Genomic DNA, 25,404 nt, shown 5'->3' on the forward strand with positions numbered 1-25,404 from the left:
CACACATTTTGCTGCAGTAAAAACTGCAACAATTACACTGTGAACTCAGTTCATCACCAAATTACCATGTCATCATGAGCAGAAACAGCAAAGTCTAAGTGGATGAAAGAGTCTCTGACAGCATTAACAGTGACATGTACGCTCTGCTGACAGCTCATACCAGCTCTTTCAGCAGCACCGTCTGAACATTAGCCCTGTAATCTTCAGTATTGTGTTGTATAGTTTCACAGGGTGTCATATACTTCTCTCCATCCTGACTGCTGGCCGCAACAAATTCCTGACTTTAGACAACATCAGGAACCAGAACATAAGCACATAGCTGCAAATGAACAGCAGCAACAAGAAAGATAACAGGATCTCCTGTTCAGTGGTGGATGACTGGAATGCTTTGTCTTCAGATGAATCCAGATTTGTTGTTTCACTTCCTCACTTCCATCACTGTCCTAATAAGAATTGACAAGGAAGATCAGCATTTCTCTGAAACACAGACAGCAGCTTAGGCCTGACCAAATAGCATTAGCAAAATGTCAGTAAATTCAAGAGAAATACCATGTGAACAGTCTGATTCTAGTGCCCCCACCTCAAGAACTTTTCGAAGCCCTGCTGTTAAATGATTTGAATGCTACCCCAGCACCTAAATAAAAGAAGGAGAGAACATCCCGATAGGAAAGTACATGAAAAGGAGAAAATAAAAAGACTGTAAAATAGACCAATATTTATGCCCTTGTACATTTGTTATTGAGAGAAGACAAAAAATTAACCATGAAAGTCAGTTCAAAAGCACAACATAGAAGAAATACAAAAAGGATATGCAGTGCTGCATAAGAATGTCAGATGTTTTCAAATTTCAAATGGCATTCTGACAATTTGAAATCAAATGTGGCTTTCCCCTTGTTGTCAGCCAGCTTTGAGTGGAGGTCTTCTAGGTCCTTCGAGGCTCTCAAATTATCAGACTGGATTTTATCTTCTGTAGTATCGATGAATCCCTCCTGAAGGAGGAAAATTTCCCCATGTAGATGAAAAGCACTCAATTTTTACAAAGTGAAGACAGAAGACTGTGACCTTTCTTTTTTGATCTACGTGAGCTTCACTTAGAGCAGATCTGGCTCCAATAACACGAATGAACTAAGCCATCATCTTGGTATGGTGTTACTTAGAATACTTGCACTCTGCTACCATACCAATGTGCTACTCCTCGACCAGGAAAAGTTAAACACAAGAAAGTAGTTTTCCTAGGCCTTTTTCCATGAGGCCTTCTCTGATCCCCAAGAAGCTTCTTCAAACCCCAAAGTATCCTAGGCTGGTTTCAACACAGGTGGATACCTCTTTTCTCCATTGCTAAAGTAAAATGGGAAACCATGCAGGTAAGGACATTACCCTTCTCACACACTGCACAAGAGACCTTGCAGTTCTCTGTAAGCCCACTTTCAGAGGCTGAAACAAAGAGACACAAAGTGCACCTCCAACCACTTAGAGCTAATGAACAAGTTTGGTGCTGGGTCTCACCTGAAGTTCAGTCTCTGCTGCAGATATACACCTACAGATACTCACCTAGGTGTGCAATTCGACTCTACTTGTCTTTAGGAGTTAGAAATCTCATTGGATCATTTACCTCCTTGAACTTCATGGAAAAAGGAATTTTAATTCCACGGCTGTCCTGCACTAACTAGTTTTGCTATTGCTGTGTCCCCTCAGATTACAAAAAGCTCTAAGAAAACAGCAGCTGAGGGAACAACTACGATCCTGGCCAATGTCAGTTCCCATTAAGAATGGGCTTTACTACCTGGCTAGTTTATTTCTACTGAGCTGTCATGTCCTTAATCCAAAGGATAATTCTTTGACTGTGTCACATGGAATGTTTTCAGCTGGACTTCAGTCACTCAATATGTACTCTCTTCCTGGATCACTTATGTGTCTTTCTGATACCTCTGGTCATTTGTTAGAGTATTTGCAGATGCATCAAAATTATAAATAGTGCATGAGTGTGTTTCATGAATTCACTTCAAATAAAACGTGAACCAGGCTGTTGCTTTATTTGCTGACTTTGGGCTTCTTTTGGATTTAACATTCATTTTAAATCTTCTATAAATTAGACCAGTACGTCTTTTTTCCTCACCTTAAAATGAACTTTTCTTTGAATCACACATTCTGCCAGCAAAAGCTATTGTGAGATGTCTGTCACCTGAAAGCTACTAGAATTAATGCTTGTAATTTAATCTCAGCTATAATTTCCAGTTAACAAACAAGGCAAAAAATAAATGACTTCATCAATTTGTCTCTTTACATCTGCTTTATTCCCAATTGTAACACAACCAGTTATAACTGAGTTGCTGTTTAATCAACTAAGTGGGCCACCCTGTGAGGAAAAAAGGAGAAAAAAGGGAAGAAAAAAAACCAACAACAACAACAAAAAAAGGAGAATCTAGGTCGCTCTGTTCTTAAGTCAACAAAATAGATAATTGCTTCACTCCAAACCATCAATGCTGCACTTGGGGTATGTCTGAGATCTTATGTAACTAATACCATCTCTGAGTTAGCCTGACTTTCCCCAGGAGTGGGTCACAAAGTCCTCTTCCATTTATAGCAGTGGAGATGGTCAGATATGATCCATCTGTTTCAGTCTGAATATTATTTTCCTTGCATCTGAAAAAAGCTGGAGAAACACTGGCCTTTAGCTGCTGTACAGTGTCATATCTATGCCCAAAAGAACATGTTTAAAATAGATGGTATTTGTAACTTTTATTATGCTGTATCAAAATAATGCCCATGAAGGCTCGGGACCTGTAGGAACAGAATCAACCCCAGGATTTAATTGAGTTATCCAGAGATTGTCTCTGTTGATCTAGATTAGCTATTTAATGATGAGCTAAACTGCTGTATTTCAATCAGAAATAATTTTGTAAGCACATAAAAAAGACCTAGTATTTTAGAGTACAAAGCAAGATGCTTTCCAAAGTGAGTCCTAAATAAGTATCAGACAAATAGCCATGTAAGAACCATCAATAAGACAACTGTCCACAACTGAGAGACAAAAATAGTGGGTGTTCTTAACTCTGGACAGGCAGTGGACAACAGTTGGCTATTGTTGGAGTTAAAACTGCACTGAAACTGACAAATCCTGCATTAAACTTGGAGAAACAACTCTAGATGTGAAGCAGTTAAAACAGTAGTGTCTGTCTTCACTTTAGTCATCATCTTCTCTGTGGTTGTAATCAAGAGGATGCAATTCACCACATGTTTTCGAGAAAATGTCAGCACAGCTGTGAGCACAGCAAGGACCCATGTCTTGGACAAGAGGAACTGCAAACCAGGCAGACACGCCACCTGGAACATTTGCTGAGAAGCAAAACCATCAAGTCCCTTCACCATAAGGCAAGCCACTGTCTCTATCTCAGGACAACTCCAGACAAAAGAGAGCACCATGACACTAGCTAAGGGAACATGGTGTTCAGAGAAATTTGAATTGCTCTGGGATCTCTACCTGGTAAAAATGATTCCAGGCAATACAGTAAGATACACACACAACTAAGAGGGATGGCACATTCTTCTTCTATTCCAGAAGCCAGTGTAATATGGGAGTGAGTTTGTTTCCTACCATCTGCCTGTGTAGCTTTGGTGTAGGCTGTCTTTGGGTATGCAATTCTGAAGTAATCACACAGTTCTCAGGAGTCTAGGGTAGGAAATTATCAAGTCAAGAGGACAGAACCTCATAGTGCAGCAGGACACACCTGAGCCTGAGTCATTCAGTCCTGTAGACAAAATAGGCCTCTTTTCCTGGGTGCTAAACCGGGCCAGACATCTACTCAAAATTGAGAGGAGATTCTGCAGGAATACTTGGCTCTGAAATAACAAATTTCTCATATGTACTCTAAAACAAACAAATGAACAAAGGTACTGAAAACAGCATTACAGAAAGATTTGCCTACTTGTGAACCGCTGTCAAAGTAATAGGGCTGTACAGAGAGAAAAGGCTGCAACAAAAATGGAGGTGATAGGTAGACTAAAGTGATTTCATTGGCACAGTTTAAAAACATGATGTGTAACTCTGTTTAGCCAGTCAGAGGGGCTCACAGCGAGTCCACTTCGCCTACAGTACCAAAGCTCCTGATGCACCAACTACAGTTTATTATAGCTACAGCTGTTACATGAAGCCCAAAAACTTGCTTCAGCGAAAATATCACAGCTAGAAAACTATCCAGAGGAGATATGAGCTTGTTTTACTCAGAAGAAATCAAAATCGCTCTCAGTTTAAATTTGACAGCTGATCTCAGACCATCCTTGAACCAGTAATATGATAATAACTGGCATACCTCTCCTCCTCAAATACAGACACAATTGGACTAAAAAGTTTTCAGAAAGGGGAAATCTAACCACAGCTCCGTGACACCCTCTCTTGAGGAGCACACTGGTGGCTCCCACTGAATTGCACAAGACCTCTTGACCACTTCAGGGACTACCATGTCCTGGACTAACATCAAAATGGAGTGTAAAAACTAAACCTCTTTTAAAGACTATATGGTTATTATGGAGCTTCTTACAAATGATTGTTCAGAGGCTGTCTGCTCTACTCCCCTGCTATTATGGTATAAAAGTACTCAGATAGTAATCTCCTGCCTTACTGACCCTGTCTGTATAGCATGCAGAATTACATGATATAATTTGTGAAACCCACCTGAGAACCAGTTTCTATTTCTCTCCGCATTCCCCAGCAGCAGGCTCCCCCACCTCCTCTCTTCTCTTTCACTAGATAAAAACACTCTTAATTCCTGACTCGAGTACGTTCATGGACAATTTATTCCCATTATTCTTTTACCAATATTGTCCTTCTCCTTAAGTAGCTCTCCTTCACTGCAGTGTTCACCTCTCTCATGTACTTAGAGTGAGCAGTTGTGTCCCCTCTTAATCTTTATCTTCAGCATTTTAATGCATCTCTATGCAATTATAATTTTCCTCTTTCATGCTCCTTTTAATCTGTCACTGTGCAGCCTGGCTGACATGGAACAGGAACAGCTGATGTTTAAACTGTGCAGTAAGAAAAAATACACAGGAAGAAGTTCAGATGACATAAGAAGAGTTTTAAAGATGCAGAATGCAGGGGAAAAAATAAATAAGTGGAGAGACCTGTCTGTCTCTAACATAGGTCAGAGTTTGTCTAAACGCTCTCACACGCAGTTTAATTCCAAAATAGGATTGTGCAAAGAAGTAGGTGATGTGATGGTAATTTCTGAATAATTTTTCCTTTTATTCTTTTCTTTTTATTTTTAAGAAAATCTTTAATGTAAAATTAATTCTGATGGAAAGTACCAAGAAATTGGTTCATTCACAAGGAACAAAATGTTTCACTCAGAGCCACTCATGTTCTTTAATGGAGAAACCAAAAACAAACAAAAAAAAAAAAAAAAGAAAGAAAGAAAGAAAGAAAGAGCACTAACTTCTGCTGTTCTTTTGTGCTGCCTTATTCGCGCGTTTCATTAAAAATTTAGGAGCTTAAACCAGACACTGAGACCAAATGTTTGAATTCCATGCCAATTACCACCCTACACCTACACCCTACACTTGAGCATCACTTGGAATTGCACAGTCCTCAAAAGACAACAGGGCGGAATCACCTGCAATAGTAGTGCAATTGGACAAGAGTGCTTTCAGTGCTGCCATTGATGTGTAACTGATGGCAAAACAAAGATGTTGACAGCTGCAGCTGATTAGGGAAACCATGTTTAAAAAGTGTGAAACATACTGGATAAAACTCAGCTATTTCCAAAAGCAATAATAAAGTTGCCACGAATTCTTACAGGATGACTCCATCCTAAAAATTAACGCTGTCATCGCCATCAAATCCTACAAGCTGGGGATTTTTGTTCAATTTTTTTCTTCTTTTTCTGGTGTCAGGGAAGAGTGGCATGCATACACTTAATGCCAGAATAAAATAATGGGCTGTCACAGATTAAAAAACACAGCTGTTTGGATATGGTGTTTTTTTCTTGCCAATTCTTTCAAGTCTATGCTAAGTCTTTTTCTTCCTGATTGCTGAGAAAATACAAACTGTGTATAAAAGCTAAAAAAAAAAAGAATACATATTTTAATAATCTCTTTCCAAAGTCCTCTTGCAAATTAAAATTCTAACACCTGCATTTTCAAGGAATGTAGCAGATAAGTACACTTTGGACAGGCACTGGAACACAGACCAAGCAAGCAGTTCCACAGCTGCTACCCCTTCAAGGGACATGAAGAACGTCTCTTAGCATATGCAATAAAATAGTAGAAAGTCATTTTCACTGTAAGTATCAAGTCAAGGATAAACATTTAAACCCATGAAGTCTACAAGTTCAGTTCTGCCAAGAACCAAGAAGCAGGGGAAGGAGTAACAGAACAACAAGGAAAGCTATTGCCATCCAATAAAGCAGTCAGTGCTCAGGTACCCAGGTGATTCTTGACTCTGTCCTACTCTTGGGATAATGAAGGGGAGGTGAAAGAGTCACCATCTAACCCAGAGAGCAAGTGACCTTCCCAGGGACACTCAGTATTCTCCCACAGATGAGTCCAGCAGCTGAGACAATCAGATCTCACTGAGCTACCTTAAACACAAGCTTCAAACTTCTATTCTGCTGGTTAACTTTGACAATACTCACCAGCAAAAAGAGCTGGAACCAGGGACACAGAGACATGTACAGTTCAGCCCTCTGCCAGCTTAAGCACTGACATGAATTCCTTTACCATCCCTTCTCCTTTGTTGTCTGCCTTCCCCTTTATTGCTCCCATTCTACCAGTGAGAGAGTTATCAAAAAAGCTCCACCATTAAAGGCTGAAATGTACTGGTCTGGTTGGGTTGGGGTTCCTCCCATACAGTGCTGTGCTTAGGGCTTCTAGGTAGAACACCACTGAAACCAGACAAGGCATCTCCAACACTCCTGAAGCCAGTGAGTTAGGGTGGACAGGAGGTGGAAGGGAGCCACAAGTGGGACAGGTGGCCTAAACTGACCAAAGGGATATTATATTCCATATGACATCACACTCAGCAATAAAAGCTGGGAAAGGAGAAGTAGAAAAGTTTATGAAAACATCTGTCCTCCCAACAACTGCTACACATATTGAGACCTTTGTCATGGTTTTATGATTTTTGGTACTGGTATTCCACATCATAACATCATTTAGAGTTAAAGAGTTAATGCTCCAGCTCCGTGGATCATCGATAGTTCCAGGTACACCTGTCTCAGAAGAGAATAAGAACTACAACTCCCAGAGGACTTTGCAATGCTTTGCATTTTTACGTGTTTTCGCTCAGAGGGAAAGATAAAAACTGTCTGCGGTCACGGGACGCTCTCTTTCCTTTGGGATGGACTCAGCAGTGGGTGCTCGCTGCCGTCCGCCTTCAGCGTTAGCGTAAGGCCTTCGGTTTATCGGACACTCTCTCTTGCTCATTTTATTTGATTTATTAGCTTCAATTCCAATTATGTTGTATTATATTGTGGTATTTTGCTTTCTGATGTCTTATTTAGTAAATTAGCTTTTCTCCTCAGATTGTTGCTGCTGTTTTGTTCCTAGGCCCATCTCCCTTTTCCCTTTCCCTCTTCCCCTTTCCTGGGGCGTGGGTCCATGGGTCCCCCGCACCAATCATCACAGAACCAGGCTGAACCTGCCTGTAAACCATTGACATTTTTGGCATCCAATGTGGGGCAAAACCAGATGCCTTAGCCGGGCAGAGACATATTTTTAGACCAAATCTCTCTTTGCTCTCAGAGAGAGCTTCGTTAGGAAGCTTATGTATACTGCAGGTGCTATACGACAAAACACGACCTTGAAGTCTAGGCATACTGCCAGTTGTTCTGGAATATTTGTAAACTTTTTTGGGTGCTGCCAGCTTGTTTTAGAAAAGAAAAAAAATGCTTTCTCTTTTTAAATTGCTCTTAAAGGAGCTGCATTTTTTTTTTTCATTTTAATGCTCAAAATGTACTGGAACTTTTTCCCTGATCACCTGGAAGATCCTGCTGAGAACTCAAGCAGATACTTGAGACAGGGATGTTTCAGCTCAGACCGATCTGAGGAGGCCCAAATTATTTGGGGTCTGGCTTATGCCAATCAGATCTCATTCAATACTATCCCAGAGAAGCATAGAGTTTCTGAAATAGAGCAAGAGAGTCTCTGAGCTGAAAGGGATAGTGTCCAGATCCAGAAAGAGAGTCTTTTAGCTGACAATCAGACTCTCCTGTCCAATTTAGACAGCCTCCAGTCTGATCGAGACACTCTCCAGACCAAGCAAGTTGCTTTTCAGTTCGAGAAAGATGCCCTCCAGCCCGAACTCAACAACCCTCAGTCTCAAAAAGATGGTCTCCAGTCTGAGCAAGGTGCCCTCCAACCTGAAAGAGACTCTGTCCGGTTTGAGCAAGATGTCCTTCTGTCTGAACGGTACTCCTTCAGAACTGAGCAAGGTACCTACCAGCTACAAAACCCCTGCCCTGAGCCAGGTGGGGGAAAAGGATAATAGTGTATTGGACTGTGTGGATTCGATGGCCTGGCACATCAGAACCACAAAAATATAAGCCATTGGTGGACACTGATGCACATTGTATTCTAATGCCCTCGAATCACCAAGGGACAGACAATTTATATTTCTGGGGTGACTGGGGGTTCCCAAGACTTGACCATGTTGGAGGCTGAAATAAGCCTCATTGGTAAAGACTGGCAAAAACATGCTATTGTGACTGGCCCAGGGGCTCCATGTATACTTGGTATTGATTAACACAAAAGAGGATATTTTAAGGATCCCAAAGGGTATGGATAGGCTTTTGGAATAGCTGCTGTGGATGCAGACAACGTTAAGCAGCTGTCTGCTTTGCCTGGCCTATCAGAAGATCCGTTTGTTGTGGGGTTGCTCCAAGTGGAGGAGCAACAGGTACCGATTGCTGCAAAAATGGTGCACAGACGGCAGTACCGCACCAACAGGGATTCCTTGCTCCCCATTCATAACCTGATTCGTCAGCTAGAGAGCCAGGGAGTGATCAGCAAAACTCACTCACCTTTTAACAGCCCCATATGGCCGGTGCATAAAGCCAGTGGAGAATGGAGGCTGACGGTAGATTACCGTGGCCTGAATGAAGTCACAGCCCCACTGAGTGCTGCTGTGCCAGATATGCTACAACTCCAGTATGAACTGGAGTCAAAAGCAGCCAAGTGGTATGCCACCACTGACATTGCCAATGCCTTCTTCTCAATTCCATTGGCCACAGAATGCAGGCCACAGTTTGCCTTCACCTGGAGGGGTGTTCAGTACACCTGGAACCGTTTGTCCCAGGGGTGGAAGCACAGCCCAACCATTTGCCATGGGTTGGTCCAAACTGCATTGGAACAGGGTGGTGCTTCTGAGCACTTACAGGACATTGATGATATCATTGTGTGGGGCAATACAGCAGGGGAAGTTTTTGAGAAAGGAGAGCAGATTGTCCAAATTCTCCTACGAGCTGGCTTTGCTATCAAGCGAAGCAAAGAGAAAGGGCCTGCACATAGAGGCATAAAGTGTCAAGATGGACGTCGTCACATCCCAACAGATGTGATTAACAAAATCACTGCCATGTCTCCACCCACCAGTAAGACAGAGACCCAAGCTTTTTTGGGTGTGGTGGGCTTTTGGAGAATGCATGTTCCAAACTATAGTCTCATTGTAAGCCCTCTCTTTCATGTGACGTGGAAGAATGATTTTGTGTGGGGCCCTGAGCAGCAGCAGGCTTTTGAGCAAATTAAGCAGGAAATAGCCCGTGCCGTGGCCCTGGGGCCAGTGCGGACGGGACAGGATGTAAATAACATCCTCTTCACTGCTGCTGGGAAGGAAGGTCCCACTTGGAGTTTGTGGCAAAGAGCTCCTGGAGAGATCCGAGGCCGACTCCTTGGATTCTGGAGTCGGGCGTACAGGGGTCTGAGGAGCGCTACACTCCAACTGAGAAGGAGATCTTAGCCGCGTACGAGGGGGTTCGAGCTGCTTCCGAAGTAAACGCTACTGAAACGCAGCTCCTTCTGGCACCTCGACTGCCAGTGCTGAGCTGGATGTTCAAAGGAAAGGTTCCCTCAACCCATCATGCTACTGATGCCACTTGGAGTAAGTGGATTGTGCTGATTACACAGCGAGCTCGGATGGGGAACCTCAGTCATCCAGGAATCCTGGAGGTGATCATGGACTGGCCTGAAGGTAAAAAGTTTGGAACAACACCAGCAGAGGAGGTATCACGTGCCAAAGAGGCCCCACCATATAATGAACTACCAGACAATGAAAAGAGATATGCCCTGTTCACAGATGGATCCTGTTGCATTGTGGGTAAGCACCGCAGATGGAAGTCTGCTGTGTGGAGCCCCACACGACAAGTTGCAGAAGCCACTGAAGGAGAAGGAGAAGGAGAAGGAGAAGGAGAAGGAGAAGGAGAAGGAGAAGGAGAAGGAGAAGGAGAAGGAGAAGGAGAAGGAGAAGGAGAAGGAGAAGGAAAAGGAGAAGGAGAAGGAGAAGGAGAAGGAGAAGGAGAAGGAGAAGGAGAAGGAGAAGGAGAAGGAGAAGGAGAAGGAGAAGGAGAAGGAGAAGGAGAAGGAGAAGGAGAAGGAGAAGGAGAAGGAGAAGGAGAAGGAGAAGGAGAATCAAGTCAATTTGCAGAGGTAAAGGCTGTCCAGCTGGCCTTAGATATTGCTGAACGAGAGAGGTGGCCAGTGCTTTATGACTCATGGACGATGGCAAATGCTTTATGGGAGTGGTTACAGCAATGGGAACAAAATGACTGGCAGCGAAGCGGTAAGCCTATTTGGGCTGCTGAAATGTGGCTGCCCGAATAAAGAATATGGTTGTAAAGGTGCGCCATGTAGATGCTCATGTTCCTAAGAGCCAGGCAACTGAAGAACAACAAAATAACCATCAGGTAGATCGAGCTGCCAAAGTTAAGGTGGCTCAAGTAGACTTGGACTGGCAACACAAGAGTGAATTATTTTTAGCTCGATGGGCCCATGAGACCTCGGGCCATCAAGGAAGAGATGCAACATATAAATGGGCTAGAGACCTAGAGGTGGACTTAACTATGGATGCCATTGCACAGGTTAACCATGACTGTGATACACACACCACAGTTAAACAGGCCAAGAGGATGAAACCTCTTTGGGAGGAAGGGCGATGGCAAAAGTATAAATATGGGGAGGCGTGGCAGGTTGATTATATCACCTTGCCACGATCTCGCAGTGGTAAGCGTTATGTGCTCACCATGGTGGAAGCAACCACTGGGTGGCTTGAAACATATGCAGTATCCCATGCTACCACCTGAAACACCATCTTAGGGCTTGAGAAACAAGTCCTATGGCGACATGGCACTCCAGAGAGAATTAAGTCCGACAATGGAACTCATTTCAAAAATTCTCTTGTAGATACTTGGGCCAAAGATCATGGCATCGAGTGGATTTATCATATCCCCTATCACGCACCAGCTTCTGGTAAAATTGAAAGATACAACGGTTTGTTAAAAACCATGTTGAAGGCAATGGGTGGTGGAATGTTTAAACACTGGGAGAAGCATTTGGCAGAAGCCACCTGGTTGGTCAACACTCAAGGATCCATCAGTTGCAATGGTCCTGTCCAATCCAGCTCTCTACCTACTGTAGAGGGAGATAAGGTCCCTGTACTACATGTGAAGAACATGTTGGGAAAAGCAGTTCGGGTCCTTCCAGCTTCTAGAAAGCGCAAACCTCTCCGTGGTACTGTCTTTGCTCAGGGACCTGGGTCTACCTGCTGGGTGATGCAGAAGAATGGGGATGTTCAATGTGTACCACAAGGGAATTTGATGTTGGGGGAGTGTAGTCAGTAATTCCATGTATATACATATTTATATGTTGTGTGAGTGTGTATTTAATGCATGTTAATCATTGTTCTTCTATATATATCAAATATGATGTAGTGATGTTGAATAAGGGGTGGGATGTCATGGTTTTATGATTTTTGGTACTGGTATTCCACATCATAACATCATTTAGAGTTAAAGAGTTAATGCTCCAGCTCCATGGATCATCGATAGTTCCAGGTACACCTGTCTCAGAAGAGAATAAGAACTCCATTCCCCAGAGAACTTTGCCATGCTTTGCGTTTTTACGTGTTTATGCTCAGAGGGAAAGATAAAAACTGTCTGCGGTCACGGGACACTCTCTTTCCTTTGGGATGGACTCAGCAGTGGGTGCTCGCTGCCATCCGCCTTCAGCATTGGCATAAGGCCTTCGGTTTATCGGACACTCTCTCTTGCTCATTTTATTTGATTTATTAGCTTCAATTCCAATTATATTGTATTATACTGTGTTATTTTGCTTTCCGATATCTTATTTAGTAAAGCAGCTTTACTCCTCAGATTGTTACCACTGTTTTGTTTCTAGGCCCATCTCCCTTTTCTCTTTTCCCTTTCCCCCTTCCCCTTCCCCTTTCCTGGGGTGTGGGTCCAGGGGTTCCCCCACAACAATCATCATGGAACCAGGTTGAACCTGCCCGTAAACCGTTGACAGACCTTGCCTCTCAAGACATGGGCAAACATTGCTTGTTGATGGAAAGCAGGGAATAATTCTTTTCTCCTTGCTCCCACACAGCCTTTAATTGTTTTGGGTTTTTTTCTTTCATTTATTCCTTTAATTAAATTATCCTTATCTCAACTTGCATGCCTTCTGGTTTTGACATCACATTTCCCCCTATCCCAGCTTTATTTGAGGAGGGTGAGTGAGAGAGCAGGATGGCCATAAGACCACCACACTTCTTCATTTCTGTCATTATACTCCCCAGAAGATATTGCACAGCCCTTTCAATCCTGAATTCCTGTTGTTTTTGTATGTTTGACATTCCTGCAAGGTCAGTATCACTGCAAATAAGCTGCAAGACTCATGCTGCAGAACAATAAGCAGCTGCTAAGCAGCTTCATTCTTGTACATAACAAAATTCAAATTTCAGTAAGATGCACATCAGAAAGTAGATTAAATTTACTTGTTTATATTAATGCTTTTCCACAGTGACAGTGTCTAATTTGAATCAGCTCATTTAAAACTGCACAAAAAAAATCAATTATCGAATTGCACATTGTGATCATTGATTTGCTCCTAGTAGAGAGACACACAATTTGCTTAAGCTATTTTGTCTCTGATATGCACTGTGATTCATACCGATGATAGGAAGATCACTAGTAACCTCAACCATGCCTGTAATTACAGCTGTTACCCTTAGCAAACCACATGATCATAGTCTCAGCAACCTGTGGAAATTCTCAACCTCAGCAATGCCCTACACCACTCACTAATGCCAACCTGCAGGAGACAACTGAATATAACCAAGCTCTTGCAACCAAGCCGTAGGTGAGACAGTAAGACAGCAACCAGCACAGTTCTCAAAACCACAACTTAGCTGATGTCATATGTTATGTGTAGCCTTAAGCAAGCACTTGATCCCAGCACATGTAAAGAGCACACAGAGGCAGCAAAGAGTTGCAGTCTCCCAAAAGGGTTCAAGGTAGACTGCCCTCTGCCTTACCTCTGAAAGAGAACAGTGCTCATAAGAGATACAGTATGCTTTGTCTGCAGCACTTAGAGGTTGAAGAAGAAATTTCAATAGTATTGAGAGACTCATATCCTATAGTCACCACTCTAAGAATCATATCCCTTCTCTTAATGCCTGAAAAACTGTTGGAGACAACTATAACTTGCATCTGAACTTCTTGCTCACCAAGGATCAACACAAAGGCAAAACAGTGCTTGCATTTCAAAGTCCTATTGTTACCAGGACAGTTTGAATAAGTGTAGTGCACCATGGGCTAGATTCCTACCCACCTCCACTTCTCCTACTGTAAGAAGTGTTTTCTGTGCAGCACAGGCCAAAAATTCAGGCATGCGTTCTACAACCTACAGGCTGAACATTACTCACTTTGTGCAAGGATACTAAGCATACTCTCAGTACCATCTTACAAATAAGGCAAACAGATAGAAGAAACATAGGAGCATTCATAGGTTCATAGGTTCATTAGGTTGGAAAGGACCTACAAGATCATCTAGTCCAACCATCCTCCTATCACCATACCTACCCACTGAACTACTAAATCAAATCCCTTAGCACCTCATCTAAACGCTTCTTGAACAGCGCTAGGGATGGTGCCTCAACCACCTCCCTAGGCAGGCCATTCCAGTGCCTGACCACTCTTTCAGAGAAAAAATGTTTCCTCAGGTCTAATCTAAATCTTCCCCGGCGCAACTTGTGGCGGGGAAGTTGCCTCTCGTCCTGTCGTTATTTATCAGGGAGATAGTTAGTGTCCCTCTCGATATTTAGTGTCCCTCTAGAGATATTTAGTGTCCCTCTCGTCCTGTCGTTATTTATCAGGGAGAAGAGGCCCACCCCCTCCTCACCACAACCCCCCTTCAGGAAGTGGTAGAGTGCAATAAGGTCTCCTCTGAGCCTCCTCTTCTCCAGACTAAACAATCCCAGCTCCCTCAGCCGCTCCTCATAAGACTCGTGCTCCAGATTCTAAAATCAACTGACCCAACAGAAGCAAGGAAATATAAAATAAAGGTTCCTGAATAAAGGCACAAGGAATAACTTTGCCAGTGTTTATTTTTCTAATTTGGATTATAGATGAAATGTCAGCTGGCCCTCACTTAAGTTGTTTCATCAGATCATCTCCACCATCAATGATCTGCTTCCTTGAGAAACTTCTTTCTCCTTGTCTTTAATCGGAATTCCTGAAGAACACACATCTACAGGTTGCCACGGAAGGATCTGGCATCAAAAAAAAAAAAATAAAAAGGTAGATTCTGAGCTGCTATAGATTAAAAGGCCTTGAACAGTTACAGAATCTATGTTTACTTTCTTCCTGTTGCCCCAATCTTGGCAACAGACATTGTGACTGCATTCAGGATAATCCAGTTTCTTGAAGAAAATATCTTTGCCAGAAGTATGCATTACAAAAAATTGAATAAAACCATCCCTTCTGAAAAATGTATCTACAGATATCAATGCTAACTCTTCAACTTCAAAATGTCATTAAAATGCATGTTGGCAAAGCATTAGACAAAGAAGAAAGGATGTAGAAGACAGCAGATCAACAGCACAATCACATTACAGATTGAAGTTGCAGCCTTCATCTCATGCTCTTACTCAGTTAACACTTTAGATGAAGTTGTTTGTGAACAAAGGCAGATGGGCCCCCAGCACTCACCAAATGCCACAGTGCAGTGGAGGCCTCCTGCCTGAGATTCTCCAAACTATCACTTGGAAGCATCTGACTGCAAAACATAATACCCCACGTCACATATGTCAAGGATTACAGGCAAAGGGGAACCCAGCTGTGAATACCAGCGCTACATCTGAGTGCTAAAACTTGCAGTTCTGCATTGCAATTTCAACCCCATGCCAGGACCAAACAGTAATACAAGCATTGGAGAACAGCTCATGTGATGCATGAGGTCCAAGAGCAGTGAAGGCTCAGCAGAGAACTGCAAATGTGAAAGAAAAGCTGAGTTGAAGGAAGAGGAGGCAGAAACCGCTGTGTCCATTTCATACCCTGTGCCCCACACCAGATATGTGTTGCCCTTCATAGTGCTCAATCTTACTGACATCTCCAGGACAAATCAAGGGCTTAGTCTAACTATCACAGACAAGTAGCATGCACTTCATAAGCTTCTAAGAAAGAAGCTGCAAAGATGTTGTTAAACACCAATAGTTTCCATGCAGGCTTATCTGCCCTTCCCACACTCACATCTTTACTAATAGATGTTTAGCATAGGGCCTGCTTTTTCGGAGCTTACCGGCAGTGACTTAAATCCTATTATGTTTGGGAGGGTTTAAATCTCTGCCTACCTTCAAGAACAAGACTTAATTAAGGACTTAATTTAGTAGTTGGGTAGAGATAGTGATAGGAGGATGGTTGGACTAGATGATCTTATAGGTCCTTTCCAACCTTATGAACTTATGAACTTATGAAGAGGATTCCTGCTGGACTGAGTTCTGTGATATACATAATAGAACCAAAGCAGCAGCTGGGGGACAGAAAGCAGTCAATCCCACCTGCTGACATATTCCAGATGGCGATCTGCTTGCATTTGTTTTCTGCCTACTGTATTTTAGGAATCCTTATGAACAAGTCTCCACTGAATCTTGATAGACAAAGATTTCAATGCCAAGCAGTAGTCCACTCTCTAAGCTGCTGCCAATAAAACTAAAAATCTTGTCCGTAATACAGCTCAGTGAATGTCTAATCAGAAGCTCAAATCTGCTCTTCCTCCTCATGGGACTTAAACAGTGAACTCAAGGGATTAGGACAGAATGAAGAAAGAATTTAGACAGTACCCTTTACATGCATCATTATTTGAAATATGTTACAAGACTAATACAGAGTCTTACATTAGGAAAAGTCATCGTTTGGGATAGGCATAGCAGTTACATGTTTCTCCTGTCTGTCAATAAAGGAAGCATACTAAAAGACAGTACACTGTGTAAAGCAGAGTAGGAGCTATTCTGGCTGCCCTATAACATCCTTACTTTCATACCTTTCTGGCCTGCACAGTGCGTTCTTTTTGTTAAGAAATTCCCTTTCTATCCAATCACACAGTTATCACAGCTCTGTGGAATCTGCCTCACCTTTCCATGGGCTCTCCCCTTCTTCCTTTAAGAAAATCTGTAAGTCCCTTGACCCTCAAGTCTTCCAGTAAAAAGAGGTAGCAAAGCATGGCTTAATGAGTGTTAGCATCTGTTCTCCTTTTTCTCCGTTTGTCCAGTCCGCAGCGAAAGAGGACGTGAGCCAGTGCAGTGTGACTAGCAGTCAGATATTAAAGCATCCCTTGCTTTCACACAACCAGTGCAAAGGTAAGTGCTGTTCAGTGAAAATACCATGGTTAAATTCTTCCAGTGACCATATTAGGTCCTCCACTGCCAGCATTTTCCTGGGAAGTCACACACCTTGGTCTATAAATCGTGATGAAAATTCTACAGAGCTCTGACTTTGCTTGCTAAAGAGTGCCCCTAATGTGAAATGCATCATGCAACCATGCTGGCTGTGTTCACTTAGTGAACTGTCACAGAAACAGATAAATGACCATCAGACATTTGTGCCGACATCTGCTGGTGTGGCAGGGATCTGGTTATGGGCAGAGGTAAAAATACCCTTCTGCTGTCATTGTCACTTCTCTGGCAGAAGCAGTGATTTTATGCTCTCAAGTTTCCCCTTGTTGTTTTCTTCCTGTCATCCCACACAGCAAATCAGAATCATGACTGCATTTCAGATCTGTGGTGCCTGCACTGCTGCACAAACAGCACAAGGGGGGACTTTCCACAGAGGGCAATGAAATGTCCTGGGTGGAGAAAAAAATAAAAATGCCACAGAAACCAGCTGGCCAAGTAAGGTAATATTTTGTAGCACTTTTCTTGGACCACAGCCTCCACTACTGATGAGAAGGTCAGGAATTTTACCTTGAAGGGGCCAAGAATTTGCAAAGACATCTCAAGCCAGCCAAGAGCCAGGCAATGACTGCTGCCAAAACTAGCAGTGAAATCCCAATGCTGGCAACACAGCAGGGGGAGAGCCCTCCACTGCAGACAGAGCAAGCTTTTGCAGACCCTCCTTAACTACAGGACAGGGAAAGAACACATTCTGCTTCAGCAGAATACAATAACCTGCCAAACTAATTTCACTTAACCCCAATCCTCTGGAGTCACACAGACTCCCAAACAAAGGAGCCCTACACCACACAACATAACTGCCTTTCCTTGCTAACTGATCACAATCTCTTTACAAAACACCTTCCTGCTTTCTACCCCTCTGATGAGCAAAACTCCAAGGAAAAGCTTATCTGACTGTCAGATGCCACTAGAGACCCAGGAAACATCTTAAGAGTTTACTTCAAAGATGGCAAAACTCTCAGAAGGATCATGATTGTATCAGTTGTGTGGGAAACCAGTGTCCATAAGCACCTTTACTTTCTATGATGTATCTGTCCTGGAAGAAGCTGTTTTCCCTCCTTAAAACCATTCCTAAGTTAAAAGTACATCTCTGCACCATGAATGAACATTTCCTGTTTTTTTAACCAGACTGCAGAGCCTTGTCCTTCATCCAGCAAGGGGCATATGCCAGGCACAGTTTGCTAATATACTATGTCATCTGGCAGAAAAGCTGGCGCCCTGGATAGCATCTTGCTGGAGACATGAGATACTCAGGCTTCACCAATAGATCCTTTCTGAGTTTGACTTCTCAACAGCTCCTGTTATAATGCAAATCCTGACCCTGGCATGTAGGATTATGTTAGAATGAATGTCTGCCCAGATTAAATGATGTTTGGCACAAGCACACACTGCTCCCAACTCCAGCTAGTTACTACCCCACAATAAGGGCATGCATCTCAGCTGTTACTCCTCTGCTGCAACCCTCCCCTCCTTGACTCTAACTGCAGTCACTAAGCAGTTATATATCTTTAGTGGACTGTCTGATCTCCACCCGCATAGGCTGGATTTTCTGTGCAGATCCGGGTTCACTTCTCTGCAAGCAACCTTACTCACAGTGTAGAGAGCCTGTGTAAAACTTGCCCTCTTCAGACACATACAGTGAGAAAATGTAGCACTGCTACCATAAGAACATTTATTTTTTCATATAGGACCTACTTTGACCACACAAAATAGCAGGATATTAAGATACCTTTTTTCTTCAATTTGTCCTTCACATTTAAAACACCACAATGAAAACTTGGGATATCACTCTATTCTTAACTATGAGATTTTGCTCCCTTGGTGACAAAATAGTTCTTTCCTTGCAAAAATGAAAAACACATTTCCATGCCACAGAAAACCGTCCTGCAGGAAATCTTTCTACCATGTACTGAAGCATATGGCATCAGTAACACTGCATCAGATATCCTCTCAGTCCCATGGCTACCATTTATCCAAAGGAAAATTAATGGAAAATGCACATATCAGTTACACTAAAAAAGAAACACCTCATGAGCTTCTTCTGAGGCTAACCAGCTCCCAGCCTGTACTCAGTATCATCCCAGTGACAGTCTCACTCTGAGCATGTGGGACAAGCAGCCTAGCAAGACAGCACAACTGTGGCAGTAAAAAAAAAAAAAAAAAAAAAGATTTCTCACTCCCAAACACTTTTGTGTTTTCTATTTGTCTCCCCACACTGCTGCCTTGTCTATTTTCCACTGTTAGGTCAAAGTGATTCAATGCACACAGAAGGCAATACAATAAAACCATATTAAAAGTCTGCCCCATAACTACATCTGATGTGAGGGAATACTTTATTATTTTTCCCCTGCTTATTGCAGCAATTTTATTTAAAAACATCAGTTCCCAAACGCTAGGTCACAAAAAACAAATTTCTCTGCAGTGGCCATTGGTCAATGTCTGCCCAAAGTCAGTGGGGAGGATGGAGGAGCACACAAGAAATGCCACTCTTTGGGAGTCCCCTGATTAAATCTGCCTGCTGTCTTTGACATAGCTGCCTCAGAGGACAGCACAAAGCAAGACAGGACCTTTGTATGGTACAGCAGGACACAGTTGGTAGGGTCCCAGATTGGTCCAGGTCCTTCCTGCACATCTGCTGTGGGAGGCATCCCTCCCTCTCCAACACGGGGCTTCGGTGTCTGCTTGTTGCTGCCCTCTCCTGCTCAGATTCTTCCAACACTTGGCTCTGGGATCATGAATCTGGCTAGCACGTCCCTGCAGCCACCCAATAGCTCTCCCAGCCGCAGCCCCGCCAGAGGTTTTCAGCAGTCCATCACCTCTTGCAGAGGGAGAGAAGGCGAAGCGAGGCCCCCCATGTGCCGGCCGCACTCACCTCCTAAGGCTTGCTTCATCACAAAATCCATGGCGATGGCTTAGGGGCGCTGCCCAGCTTCACACCTCGCATGCACGGGGACCGGCAATCCGCGGCGGGCAGCCTGCGGGGAGGGGTACAGACACGAGAGGAGCGATGTCTCCCGGAGGAGAAACAGCGGCTGTTTGTTCCCTCCCTCCCCACCTCCAAGTTTCCACCGCCGTCCCTCGAACCTCCGCGCTATAGGACAAGGCAGGGGAATGTCAGGCAGCGCCGGGGGTAAGGCAGGAGGGCAGGGGAGCGGCGGTGACCTGGGAGGGCGGGTGGCCGGCAGCGCGCCCGCAGGCAGCCGGACAAGAAGGCGTTAAAGCTCACAACTTTCTCCCTTCCCCGCCCGCGGCTCCCGCCACCTGGCTTTCCGGAGGGGGCATTTGAAGGTGAAACGCTCCGCGAGTGCCCGGCGGGGGCGAGCGGGTAAGTCGGGCGGCGGGGACGCAGCCGTGGCGGCAGGACGTGGGGCTGAGACGCCTCTCCGCCAGGCATCCCAGCGCACCGCCAGCACGTCCCCGGGAAGTGCTCCGCCGGAGCTGGGGACCGGCCGGCGGCGGGAGCAGCGCGGCATCCTCTCCGCGCATCCCACCGCATCGTTCCGCCGGCCCCGGCGCAGGATCCTCGGTGCTATGAGGGCTACTCCGGCCGCCGCGTGCCCACAACCGCCTCTCCTCGCCGCCCTCCCGCACGCCGGCGGCGCGCAGCCTTTGACACAGCACGGCATCCCTCCGACCCTCCCTCCCCGTGCTTGTACCTCGCTGGCTGTGCGGTCTCTGTGCGGTGCTGGACAAGTGCTCAAGAGACGTTCCGCTGCTAGCGGCTCCGGCCGGCGCCCATGTGCCAGCGGGCAAGTTGAGGACGCGGAGTCGGGGAGACAGAATGAGTCCGGAGCTTCTCCTTACTTTTCCCCCGCGCTCCTCTTTTTATCACGGGATTTCCGGACCATCCCACCGACACGGTCCCTCCTTCCTTCCCCCCCCCTCCACCCCCGCTACTGAAGCCGGGCTCTCGCCCTCCCCCTGCTTCCCGCTCCCCCGCCCCTTCCCTGCACCGCCCTCGCCCCTTGGCGCTCGCCGCGGAGGAGGTCCCCGGCGCTGCCAGCCTTGCGGAGCGGTGCGCGTGTCCGTGCGTGTACCCCCTGCCCCATCCCCTGCTGTCTGCGTGCGCTCGGGTCCCTGCCGCTTCGCCTGGAGGAGATGGGGGAGGGATTAGCCCGCTGCTGTATTTTGCCACTGCTTCCTTGGTTATCCTCAGGAGTGTGTGGAAAACGTCTGCAAATACGCCTTCCTGCAAAAGGTGGGAAGGTGTGGGAGCGATCCACGTCTTCCGCTCTCTCGGTTATTCCCGGAGATCCCCCTTCGTCCCCTAGGTCCTGGAAAGAGTTGGTAGGCAGCGAAGAAAACAGGGAGGGAGCAGTCCTCGTCCTCTCTTCTCCTTCGGGTTGGATTGCACTGTGGCCGGAGGGACCGTCAGCATCTCTCTCCGTTCCCTCCCTGTCCAGGTCCGTCTGTATCCCGAGAGGAGACTGGGGGACGGCGGGGGCGAGGAAGGGAGGAGTAGGACCGTCCTCCGCGCGGTCGCTTGAAGAGAGTGAGGGCTGCGGTCCGCTGTCTAGCCCGGGTTCGGAACCGATTTTGAAGGAGAGGAGGAAGGTGCGGTGCTACAGAGCAATGCCCCACCCCGAACACAGGGCTCGCCGACAGCCCGATCGGGGTTGGGTGGGAAGGGCACGAGTTCTGCAGCAGATCGGGCCTCCTGTCACCAGCAGGAGACGTGGGACTCTAACCCGCTGCAACCCCCATGGGGCCGAAGTGATCGGGTGAGAACGGGGACGGCGGAAGGGGAAGCCCGGGCCGAGGGAGCTGGCGTGATCGGGACACCGTAAAATAGACTCGCCGGTCGACTTCGTCTGAAGGTTAGGGAGGGCCTCGCGGGGAAAGGCAAGCGGGTCTGGCTGGCACGGCAAACATAGAACTTGCACACAGGGCAGTGATGCCGGCTACCGTGGCTTCTTGGTGCCTGCTGCAGGCACAGCAAGGCATGCTTCAGTGCTCAGACCGGCATCTTCCCACCTGAGTATGACACAGAGAGCTCCTGGAAAGTCACCTCTCAAACAGAACCTAGTAGCAGTTTGATAGGGATGCACTTTACTTTTATTGACTGACAGTCTTCAGAAAAGTAAAAATTAATAAAAGCAAGGACAGGGTAAACAAGTAAATAAGCCTTCTTGTTTTAATCCCTAACTCAGCTTCCATGTTCTCAGGCTAAAGGGCGTACTGGTACCTTTCTGATGCTCTGTTCTCCGTATGTACTCTATCAGTGGCTCATTCAAGATGGCTGTGCCAGAGAAATGAACCTGGAAACCCACTAAAGATGTGTGCCCAGGTTTCTTCTGCAATTAACATGGTACTTTGGAGCTGACCCTCCTAAGGTGTTTCATCATGGTCTGGTTCCCAAACCATTCCCACTTTTCCCAGATGATACAGCTGCCAGAGAAACTCAAAACACATGATTCACAACACCCACATCTTCACAACCCACTTTTCTGATAAGAACCAGGCACCAAATTATAAGTCTCAGTGAGACACAGCTAGTCCCAGCTTCAGGATTCACTGCTACTGCAAGTATCAGCTTCCAAGCAACTCTCAACACTCATACAATGTACTCAAATGCTTGTAAGCCTTATTTTAGCATCTTCTGTCCAGGAGACATTCTAACTTATTGGTCAGGAAAGATCCCACCAGTACTCTCTTCATCACACAGGTTTCAAATACTGAGACAAGGAAGGACATAGCAAAAAAAGAAGTAGTACATAGATCTTTGTCTAATAATGGATTCAGAAAGACTTCTGGGGAACACTTTTGCTTCCGAAATAGAACAGAGTAGGCCTGGCACAACTTTTCCTCAATGTGCTAAGACACCATCTGGATGGGTGGGCTTATAGGGATGTATTATGTGATTTATCAGAGATGCATGACTTTGACTACCAGAGAACTAACAGCTTGCCCAGCCATAGCAATGAAAAGAGCAATGCTCCATGGATTTTCTTTCTTATGGCATAGCTTATGGCCAGAACATTTTATGAATGTGAATCTGGCAGTAACGCAATTTAATAGTATGCTTAGTGGACAGCAGCAAACCACTGAAATACCAGCGTTTTCCGGTCGGGGAAAGGGTGCAGATTCTGGTTCGCTGTTAGCACCATGGACAGAGGAGCGTCTCCGTCTCTGGAGCGAAAACGTCTCCCAACACCGAGGTGACCGAAATTTGGTTTTCTTTGCACTGTGACTCATACACACCACGCTCCTGATTTTGGGCACAATCTGATTCTTCTCTTGCAAAAGCAGAGCACCAGGCATATGCTCTGACATGTCGTTTGGTGCAGATGAAGGACATGGAAAATTAACAAAATCCTCCTACTTTGTCCTTAGAACTCAGGCTTCTTCATCACCGGCTGGCAATCTGCCTGTTTATGGGTGTTGCTTCAAGAAGGTGGAGTAAACAGGTAATCTGTTATGGTCACATTTCCCATATTACACACACACGCACACACAAACATATATATGCACATATATATAGATCTCTAAAAGAAGTCTGTTCCAAGGGACAAAAAAATGTTTCAAGGTATTTAATCTCAACATCTTCACATGAAATCTTTGATTATTCAATTCCATATAGTGTTTGACTGCTAAACTGAATTGAATAAAAACAATACTATTAAGAAAGCTCACAAACCAAGTATGAAGGTTACAGAAAATAGTTGGCTACCCAAAATGAATCTACTCCTATTTATTTTATTTTATTCTTTTTTTTTTCCACCTTATTATCAGCTCACAGTTGCTGTAGCACTTTTCAGTGCTCTGCAGGCAGCACCTGGTCAGTAGCAAGATGATTAGCTAGTGGCAAGATGATCGATAGCTACCAAGACAGAAGAGTCAGCCAGTTGCTAAGGGTAGTTTGTGCATTGCAGTTCTAGTCCCTCCAGCTGTTTAGCTCACTAAACACAAACATGCTGCATATTCCTGCTTGCTCTTGAGCTGTCAGTTGGAGCTGCTTGTCAAAACATTTCAAAATGCAAGCAATTTTTCACTTCAAAAATATTGCTTTGTTTATTGTTGTTTCACTCAGCTTATAGAAAACATTAAGTTCTTTATTTTCCAACCAAATAGAAAAAAATATATATTTCATCTTGTAAGTAGTAGAGTTTCCCTGTAAATCAAAATTATGACAGGACTCTTCAATGATTTATGCTATCTCTAAGGAAAACAACACTTCAGATTTCTAGGTAAGCATTTGCTGCAGGTATGACAAAGCCAGATTTTATCTGCTGTGATTATAAAACCTGAAATGCATTGCCCTGCCTTCCTTACATGCACGAACATGCCTGCATATTAGGCCTCCTTGTTGGACAACCAGTGACAATTTATATTTTCTAGGCTGGTGGTTTCTTCTCTGATCCCATTGTCCCTGTAGCTCTATCTCTTTTTCCGTGTCCTACCTTTTCTCTGGACAAGCCCTTGACTCCTGTATTACAAGGCAGATTAAGAGTCATGTCCCAGTAGGGATGTGATTCCTGCAGATAGGCATAGTATTGTAAGGATCCTGTAGATCATATCTGCCAGATGTACAACTCATTATGATAAGGTTTCTTTGGCAGGCAGAATTCAGCCACAAAGCTGAGAATCCATCTGTATCATTCTGATGATCTACACAGACCATATCAAGCTTTTGTTATGAAATGAATATGGGGTATTTTTTGACAAATTTTTTTCCATCAGTAAGTAAGAGTAATCCAAACCTCTATGTTTTACCAAAATGTGCCAGTTTATACATAAGTATAAAGGCAAGAAATTTAAAGAAAATATTTTGACTTGCTTGTACACTGTTTAGATATGGCAAAAAATGCTGCACCTTTTTACTTTTCCTGGACTTTTCTAGCAAAGCAGGTCTGTATCAAAACTAAACACATTAACCATATTAGAGTCATTCTTCTTTTCAAATTTGCCATTTTAAGGGGGGAGGTGGGGGGTGGGAGAAGGAGGAACATTATATTTTCCTTTGTTGTTACAATTTTGAGTGGAATCAAGATTTAAAATGTCAAATATACTTTAGAACAGAATTTCCATTTTTTTTTCCAGCTAGATCTCTGCCTAACATTCTGTCATTACTCTTCTTGGCAAAGAAAAGAAACAGAGGTAAACAGCATGCTCAGCTAAGACTCTAGATGGTGCCAGATGCTGTGACCCATAGTTCCTTACCTGTTTAGGGAAATTGGTCCCAAGTTCTGAGCTCATTTTGGAAGGGAGCAATTCACATCAGTAGGTATAATTTCCCAACCCGCAACAAACATCTTAATTGTTTATTATTTTTAGTTTTTCCCCAGGCATGAAGTGAATATGTGCATATTTCTTTAGATACCTCAGATAATTCTAGCACAATTACTCTTAGGTGTGAGTGAGATGCTGGCCAATTCAGCTGTTACTATATTCTATATATTACCTATATTACCTATTACATATATTACCTATGATTCTATGATAATAACAAGATACTGTACAACACCCTGAACTCAGGA

General features: G+C 44.4%; 1 protein-coding gene across 1 annotated transcript in view; it reads right to left on the bottom strand.

Moving 5' to 3' along the window:
* Nucleotides 1–20,723, bottom strand: part of CPLX1 (complexin 1) — a 118,664-nt gene extending 97,941 nt beyond the window's left edge. The window contains exons 1-2 of the mRNA XM_065744279.1: nucleotides 20,584–20,723; nucleotides 19,800–19,902 (exon numbers count right to left, since the gene is read on the bottom strand). Of these exons, the coding sequence (XP_065600351.1) occupies nucleotides 19,800–19,830 (31 nt within the window). The 5' untranslated portion in view covers nucleotides 19,831–19,902; nucleotides 20,584–20,723. The remainder of the gene's footprint in view (nucleotides 1–19,799; nucleotides 19,903–20,583) is intronic.
* Nucleotides 20,724–25,404: the final 4,681 nt, after the last annotated feature.

The sequence above is a fragment of the Cyrtonyx montezumae genome, unplaced genomic scaffold (genome assembly GCF_038088225.1).
Source record: "Cyrtonyx montezumae isolate F1298 unplaced genomic scaffold, pur_monq_1.0 scaffold_30, whole genome shotgun sequence".
Classification (NCBI taxonomy): domain Eukaryota; kingdom Metazoa; phylum Chordata; class Aves; order Galliformes; family Odontophoridae; genus Cyrtonyx; species Cyrtonyx montezumae.